The 9,469-nt window shown below is 25.1% G+C and overlaps 1 protein-coding gene across 1 annotated transcript; it reads right to left on the bottom strand.

The window, feature by feature from the left end:
* Positions 1-567: 567 nt before the first annotated feature.
* LOC100570978 (uncharacterized protein DDB_G0286591-like) lies at positions 568-7,319 on the bottom strand. Its single transcript, XM_016800794.2, has 10 exons — positions 6,985-7,319; positions 3,438-3,669; positions 3,063-3,278; positions 2,934-2,996; positions 2,610-2,726; positions 2,269-2,496; positions 2,003-2,152; positions 1,693-1,943; positions 1,276-1,435; positions 568-815 (listed from the first exon to the last, which is right to left on the bottom strand). Exons 2-10 carry the CDS (start codon positions 3,631-3,633, stop codon positions 685-687), a joined length of 1,512 nt encoding a protein of 503 aa, XP_016656283.1. The 5' UTR covers positions 3,634-3,669; positions 6,985-7,319; the 3' UTR covers positions 568-684.
* Between the last annotated feature and the right edge of the window lie 2,150 nt (positions 7,320-9,469).

The raw sequence follows: 9,469 nt of genomic DNA, 5'->3' as shown, positions 1-9,469 counted from the left end.
ACTATATACCTACCCTATATTTCCATCCGTCTTGAAAAAACATCTGGTTTTATTCATGTTTTAATAGATTCCTATAATTTACATACAATTCTCAATATATTTTTCAGATATTTAATTTTATTGATATTTGACATAACTTTGTTTTCCTATCAAATATTTAATATTTCAAAGAAATAGGAAATTATAATTATCATTACAGTATGCTAATGATTAATTAATAAATACACGTATACACAAATAAAACGCTCTTAAGAAAAATATAATATACAGACCCAAAAAAAAAATATTTATATGATCTTACATAAGATTTAAATTAAATTTAAAAATGCAAAATAAGACACTTTAGTAAGGATACGCTATACCAAAAAATTATAATCAACTAGATCAAATTAGTTTACAATAGAAATTCACTGAATTTCTATTTCAGATACCTATACATTTATATGGTGAATACATAATGGCTGTAATAAACAGGCTTCTAGGAAGACAGAAAAAAATAAATATATATTCAAAGAAAAACATCCAGTTGGGTTGGCAAACTAAATAATATATATTTATATATAATAGTAGTATATAAAGTAGTATACAAAAAACCAAATTAAAATAACAACTGTTTAGGTAACTGTGTATATAAAATAAATGATTACACCAATGAGTTAAATAAATTGAGAAAGTTAAATAAAACTAAGAAATTATATTAATATTTTTGTTTTTTTTTTCTTCTCGAAACTTGGCATTAGCCATAAAGAATTTCATTGGTCTCAATATCTCTTGATCAATACAAGTTTTATGAATTTTGACAGTTCTTATGGTTTCTGAAACATGTGTAAAACGTAAATATACTTATTTATTTTAAATATTACAAAAATACACAATATACAGGGTGTTCCAAACTTTGTGTGACAAAAGACAGATCTTTCCCGTAAGAACCAGTGTAATCCCCACCATTTTTGTCACCCAAAATTTGGAAGACCCTGCTTAGTGCAGTATGCAGGTATAGTTAAATTAATACAATTATAAAGAAATTATGGAATGGGTGAGGAAGTTTAACAGATGGTTATGCAAACACTCTTAAATTTCAAATAAAATATAAGAAAAAATTTGATTTAGGATTATTTTTTAATAAAAACTACTAGAACTTTAATGGATACTATATTTTCTAGTGGAACCAATTATTATCTTATTATAACATGTTATACCTAATATGAAATTTCCATCTATTAATTTTTAATTAATTTAAACTTAAAATATAGGTATTTAAAAAATAATAATTACCAAATATAAGGGCACAAGAATTAAGGGAAGAGAAGATCATTTTTTTTTTCTGTCCACTATACGAGAATTTGCTCAGCAAATTATTGTGAAACAATTTTGACATAATTTGACGGGTCATATCTGAAACCGTTGAACGTTCTAGTCGAACTAAAAATGTTATCTATAAAAAAATTAACATAATATTTTATTATATAGGTGTATTAATTAAAATATGTTATATTAAATGGATATCATATACTATAATAATACAGTGTATATCATAGTACTTTTAATAACTGAATATTAAGTTTAATTAATGAAAAGATAATCATATGTGTATGCATTATATATTATAAAATATGTATTTCTAATATACTTTTAATAATAAAAATAATAATAATATATTTATAGTTTAATTTTTAATTAAATTGTGATTACCATTTGTTGTCGAAAATCTTTGTCCATTATTTTTTCTTCGAATATGGTTAATTCTTCAAGGCTGGTTAATGGGAACTTGTAAATACTTTCATCAACAGGATAATAATTGTTTTTTGTAGATAAGTTATTTTGATTTTTTTGCTGGTCGGTTATAACATTTTCCAATCGGTCAATTTTAGTTGTAATAGTTCTCACTTCATACTTCATATTTGTCAGAGTACGAGTCAAGCTTTTCAAAATACAAAGCATTTCTGAAAAAAAAATTATTTTTTATATAAATTGGTTAGATTTGATTTAGTCAATATATTACCAGTTTGAACTGTTGAATTATTTGATATTGATACAGACGATGATGACGTACTAAAATGAGTTAATGAATTGTCCAAATGTTTATCTTCAACATTTAACTTTTTTAGGCAATCATTTTTTAAATTTCCATTTATATTATCTATACCATCTTCTATAATATATACATAAAAAACGTACTTATACTTATTATTTAGGTAATAATACGTATAGTTAGGTTATAATAATATATAATATAGTTTTTATAATACTCAAAATAAATTATTTTACCGTAATGTATTGACAAATTATCAACATTAATGTTGTCATGATGTATAGCTGCATCTATATTTTGTGGGGATGTAGAATGAATTGAAGTTGACTCAAAATCCAACTTTCTTTTTATAATTTTATTTGAATTTAGTAAGCCAATATCATCAACATTCCATTTTCCAGATGGTGAGATTAATAAGGAAGCAGTTGTAGATACTAAAGCCGTATTTTTTGCAACGGATGATCCTATTAAAATAAAGTATAATATGTACATATATTGATTGGGTGTAGGTACTTTATAGATTTAGGTATGTATTATCTTTGTTATTATTAAGTATTATCAGATATAATTTACTTACTTCTAAGAGGTAAATACGATTGAGTAGGTGATCTGTTATTGTTATTTATTTTGTTACCATCAGATATATTTATATTTGTTTTGTTTTTGAAATATTTTAATTGAGGCTTTTCTTTGACTGTAACAAAATATAAGAATTGTTGAATATTTTAAAACATAAATCTATATTCTTTTTTTCTTATTTCTATGTAAATTATTAATTATCAAGTGCATATATTCATTATATATTATTATATTTATCAGAAGAATGTTTACCCGCTGATTTATAAAAAAATAAAAATAAAATAAAATAAACAATTATAACAAAATTTAATTTGTAGCTTACTTTTAAAGTTTGAAATCAATATATTATCAGAACCAGAATCTGAATCATTTTCTCCAACAAAACCTGAAATAATTATATATGTTGTACATAATTCATACAAAATTCAGTCATTTTATTTTACTATTTTACCTGTATCAAAAAACTTGGGTGGGCTTGGAACTTTGTCTTGTATTATTGTTTTAAAATGTTTTTTAGTTTTAATTTTTGATGTGAAGTCACGATCATCATCATTATCATCAATTTTTTTACGTCGAATGTTCCTTGTTTCTTTAACTTCTTCTATTGAAGATAAGTCAGACGTAAAAGTTGCTTTTTTAGCTTTTTCTTTAGCTTCCTTTAAACTTGCTAAAAATATTTGAAATATAACACAAAAAAAAAATGTTTTAATAAGTTATGATTTTTGGTAATATTCATTATACTAGGTATTTTAAATAATAACTAATAATCATATTATATCATGTGTAAGAACTGTATAACTGTTAACCATTATATATCTGTACTTACAAATAGAGTTGGATAAGACACGAATTTCAAACCAGGTGTACTCAAGTGTATTAGGTTGTTTTTTTTTTTCAATTTGCCTAGTTGGATCTAAATGCCTTTTGGGCCAAGCACATGTTTTTCCATCCCTTGACAACCAGTGTGATGGAACAGCTTCCACCGAATTTTCTTTTATGAATTCAACAATGTGATAGGTCATATTTACAATAGGTAACAATTATACAGGAACCTGTTTCTGTAAACAAAAAAGGGCTGCATATTAATTAACAGATATTTGATTCTTAATTGACTATTATTATATATAGTTACCAAGTAAAATAAATATATAGTTTTGTTCAGTAAATATACAATATAGTTACATAATATGTACAAGCATGATATAAATCAATTATTATTACTCAGATGAATGTAAAATTGGAAAAACAATTTTTTGACTATTATTGTTTAAAAGCATAACTTTTTTTTAAAAATTCTTAAGAGGAGTCCAACTTAACTCAGCGGATAAGTTGTCAACTATATATATATCAAAAATAGTCGAACTCAATGGTTTTTCATAAAACGGTAGTTTAGTTAGAAAAACTTTTCCAACTAGAACTACTTCATTGCTAGTTTTAGTATGAGCTATGTTTAATATTTCCATTACATTATTATCTTTAGTTAATATAAAATTATCAGCTATACTTCTTGTTTTTATAGTAGAATTTTGTAAGACGACAATTTTATATTGTGGTTCGGTTAAATTATCCAATAAAGGTCCTTGGGTATGCTCATTTTTAAAAACTATTTCTATATTTTTATCTCTGAGAGTATTAACATTTTTTATTTCACTGTATCTTTTAATAATTTGTTGCAGAGGTTTGTCATGTTTTCTTATCATTTTTTTAAGGGACTTCATAAAGTTTTCAAATGGAAAAGCGCTTATATTGTCGAGTGAGCCAAAGTTAAGATAATCATCAGAAATATGAAGAAGGCTATGCACATTATGAGAAATGAAATGTCTTCCATATAAAGTTTCAAATTGTTGAACAAAATATTTAAGTAAACTTCTAGCGTAATCAATATATTTCTCCTGCATATTGTCACTCAACAGTATTGTCATAGCTATATTTAGGGCCATAAAGTGCTTATAACATGTGTTGCTTATATTATCTTTAAAAACAATTTGCCCTGTATACACCAGTATTTGACGTAGTTCCGTGGCTTTAAATCTTGCTAATTCATTTAAAGCCCTAGGCTTACGAGAAAATTCACAAGTTATATTCAGCTTTAATGATAAAAGTTGATCAGATATTTTTTTTTGTACTGAATTAGGTATCCGAACATTTAATGGTCCTCTATGAATCCATAATTGAATTAATTTCTTCATAATACCAAGGCAAACTAGATGCATATAATCTAATGCAAATATGTTTACGATATCTATACCAGGTAAATCAGATAATATGGATATTGTAGGTCCAACATGATGTTCTTCATATTTTTTTGTAATATAGTCATTATGGGTACGCTTAATTTCACTACTGGCTGAATAGGGGAAACATGATCGGTTTTTCAAATATTCACCTTCTTCTAAACACCGTGAACAAGAGTCATAACCAGAATGTCCTTTAATTTTTAGTACATAGGCCTTAGCCGGCGAGTCTAAAGAAAATCCATCTATGATTACTTTTAAGATTACTCCATTTACATTAATACTATTTTGTAATAATTCTTTTGCTTCAGTAAAAAATTGTTCTAAGTATAAATTAGAATTTGTAGGCTTTTCGTGGCCCCAGTAAATCCCGATCGGGAAAACAGAGTTTTTAAATGGCCGTATATATGCTAAAATTGGCCACAGCTGACTAGAACTGCTTTTAGAAATTGGCAAGCCATCAATTCCAATCACTATTTTTATCATATCAATATTATTAGTTGGATTAAATTTAAAATGATCTTGAATGGATGTACTTAAACCAAAATGGTAGTATAAACCAGGACTTATGGTTGATAAAGCAAGTGTAGCATTAGTTTTTCTTGTTTCTAATATAGTACGAGAATCTTTTGGAAGTGATGACAGTGTTGGAATTTTTTTCAAAATGATCAATAATCCATCCAAAGCATTATGAGGGATATTAAATTGTGTTGCCCACATAACTAAATCAATTTTCAACGCATCACATATATTAATTGGTTCATACATTGGCAAATCATATTCATTGTTCTCAGGAAACTAAAAATGAGATTATAATAATAGGAAATCAAAAACAACATTATAATAATTAAGAATAATATAGAAGAACTATTACTTTTGGAAATAACAATTCAGAATTTAAATAATTATTATCAGTCAAGTTATTTGCAGTAGTTAATTTTGGACAATGGAAATATTCATGCTCAGGTTCATTACAAATAACATTATCACCATCAGATTCTGCTTTCAATTTATACTGGTTTTTCTTTGGCAAATTAAAATCATTAATATCAATGTCAAATACAGATTCTATTTCTTCTTTAACTCTCCTCCTTTTTGTTCTTTCACTTGTCATTTTAACAATTTCAATATTATTATCTATTTTTTTTAGTAAAAATCACAATAAAACAACTATAAGTATCAGTGGCTCACATATTGGGGGGGGGGGGAGTTAAGGGTTATATATCACATTACCACCCCTCAGACTTTTTTTTTTACTTTACAATTTTTAATCATGCAATTAGTATAATATTTATAGTCATCATTACTTTGCTTATTATTAATTAATGCAATAATTATGATCAGTAACAATTTTGATATGAAATGTATGCTGTCGCATCAACAATTTATTAAATTTAACGGTTATACCAATACAAATATATATTTTAATTGGATGTTAAATCATCAGGTATAATTTATAACAACTATACAGCAGGTAGGTGATAATAGTAAAATATTATTATTAAATATAATATAGTTATAATTGATAGTATAATTATATAATACATAGGTAATTAATAAGTAAATATTAATAATAGTATAATAACTAAAGTAATTATATACCTATGAGTAGTAGGAATCTCACATAAGATACGTCATGTGGGATAAAATATATGTTAGCTAGTTGACTATTTAATATACTTATTAGGTATTAATGTATTATATATTATTATAGCTATATTTAAATAACGATTAAATATATCTACCAATTCTACCTACTGCAGTATAACCTATACTATAGCTGCAGTCATGATATAAGCAACATGGCGTATGGTCACTAAAGTCTAGATTTGGTTCAAGTCCGCACAATATACAACACTTGCTTACCCGTATTATCATACTATGGTCGTCAAAAAGTTACGATCATACTTTGTTGTTAAAATATCATTGTTGCAGTAATATGCATATATTTATACCTGTAATAATTATGACTTGTGTTGATATTAATAATAATAATAATAATATTATAATGCTACGATAGAAATATGGTTTTATTTTTAATGATATCCCATACAGAATAATAGTTACCTAGCTCTTATAATATACAACATTATAATATTAACAAAAATACTAAATAAACTAAAAAGAACGTTTACATACCTATTATTCCGATTGACAATATTATTATTCTGGAGCAGTACTATAGCAATATATTATATAGAATTCGAATAACGTTGATAATCTGGCAGAGAGAACGATACTGAGCACTGACTTCAGAGGCGCAGAGCTATGACAAAAGACAAAATAATATACTGCGAACACTGATGATAAATTAAATTTTTTCTTTATCGTAGTGATGTTTGATTGTCCGGGTATGGAGTTATCGTATTAAATCGTTATAGGCGGCGGCCGACGGCGGCACCGGGATTTCCCATCCGTATCGATGCGTATATGGGTATAAATATATATACCATATGTTATATTATTATCACAATCGCAGAACGATACAACGACAATAATAATAACCATAATAATAGTAGAAGATTATTGCATTATGATTAATGGTACATAATAATATTTATATTATTGATAATATAAAATATAAATATATATAATCATTCCATGCACCTACAATAAATTATTATTATAATTATGCATAATATATATTATTATTTATTATATTGAACACAATAATGTAATATTGCCTGGGTATAATTAAATATATAAGAACTATATAATAATATAATTGTTTGTGTCCTGTCTATATTAATATTGGTGTTCTGAACCGTTTTATAAATTAAATCCATTTCATTGAATGATACTTTTTGCACCAACATTTCACGAAACCAACAAGCATTTCTAGCGAAATTATTGTTCCGTAATAATCTGTACATCCACATAACGAAACTATAATAATATTATATATTATATAATTATAAAATATTATACAGATGTATTTATAAAGAGCCATGGAAGCGGATCTGTCCTCAGATCCGACCCCGTAAATACACCCCTGCTCTGCGGGACCCATTATCCTTAGAAATAAACCCTAAATTAGGGTCCCTAATGATAATTATTATAATATATATATATAACTATAACTATAGTTATAAGTATATTTAATTTAAAAAAATACATTGGATCATAGCCCTCTTAACATTTTTCCCAATATTAGTATTGACATTTACAGCAGCAATAAACTTAACTTATATTTTTATAGTCATTATATATATGATACATTAATATTTTATATAATATTGTTATCATTTACCATTATCATAACTCTCAGTTATTTTTAAAATATTTTAGAATTAAATGTTACGAAATATTTTCTAATAATATAAAAATGTTATTTTATAGTTATATATACTGTATGATATTCAAAAATATTTCAAAGAAAAAGTTTTTAAAATATTTAAGAAATAATTGACTTAACATATTATACGATATATATCATTATTATATTTTTAAAATATTTACCAAGAAATATTTTTGTCATGACGATTAAAAAATATTTTGTAAATATAATCATCACCAAAATGCTATGTGGGTAGGTACAATTATTTAAAAAAGGAAAACTTGGTAATACATTAATAACAATTAAATACATTTTTAATAAATTCAGTCAAAATTGTCTTTTTCTAGTGCATACATATTTGCACACATTTTTATGCGTATATGTTTGTGTTTAAAGCTTTTAAGTCTCTAAGTCTAGCCATAACCTTTAATATTTAATAACTTTTAATTAATATAACAACATACAAGCCCTAGTTATTATAATTTAATATTGGATTGATCATATCTTTATGTTGCGAAAAGGTGATGTTCTTTCAAAATCTGTTTGATTTTATATGCATCATTCAGCATTATGTTGAACGCGAGGTTTAATCACACAAGTTTTTGAAATGAATGTTGTCATTTTGCAGTGTTTAGAAATGTTATATCTAATATTAAGTTGATTCAAACAAAATATAAAAGTATAGGTAATAGGTATGTAAGTATGTTATTAGTTATTACCAAGGCTCGGAACTTTAAGCATATTTGTTTAGAAAGTGCATATTGAAAATCTGATGCGATACAAATTTGATTCATAGTACGTATATTACAAATATAAAAATATTTATTGCATAATTTTGAATATTTGGTGATTTTTTGCACAAATTTGCATGTTTAAGGTTTAAGAACATTAATTATATGCATATAATATCATAGATTTAACGTTTAACGTTTAACAATTTTTTTTTAGAAATTTATACTTTTATTTAGTTTGACAAAATAAATGAATTCATCAACGGCTATTACTATTGCTCCTAAAAATAATATTATAATCTCTATAGTACTGAGAACTTGTAATAGTGACCTCTGACCGGCTGGTATTTATTTTTCTTCAAATTTACCACTGGATTAATATTTTGTACCATGATATAAATAAATTGTAAAATCGTAGGTAATTAAATACATAAGTGTACAGTGTTAATTTTTTTTCAGATACCTACCTAATTTAAATTTTAAAATTTTGTATTTAAAAGTATTTTATTCAATAAATTGCATATTTTTTCATACTTTTCAAATTTTTACCGCATATTTTTAAGTTCCTAGCCTTGGTTATTCTTTATTATATAAATTTAAAATATGAACAGCACCT

Source organism: Acyrthosiphon pisum, unplaced genomic scaffold (genome assembly GCF_005508785.2).
Source record: "Acyrthosiphon pisum isolate AL4f unplaced genomic scaffold, pea_aphid_22Mar2018_4r6ur Scaffold_1335;HRSCAF=1818, whole genome shotgun sequence".
Classification (NCBI taxonomy): Eukaryota; Metazoa; Arthropoda; class Insecta; order Hemiptera; family Aphididae; genus Acyrthosiphon; species Acyrthosiphon pisum.
Note: the sequence above shows the minus strand (reverse complement) of the source record. Positions and strands in the feature narration are given on the sequence as shown.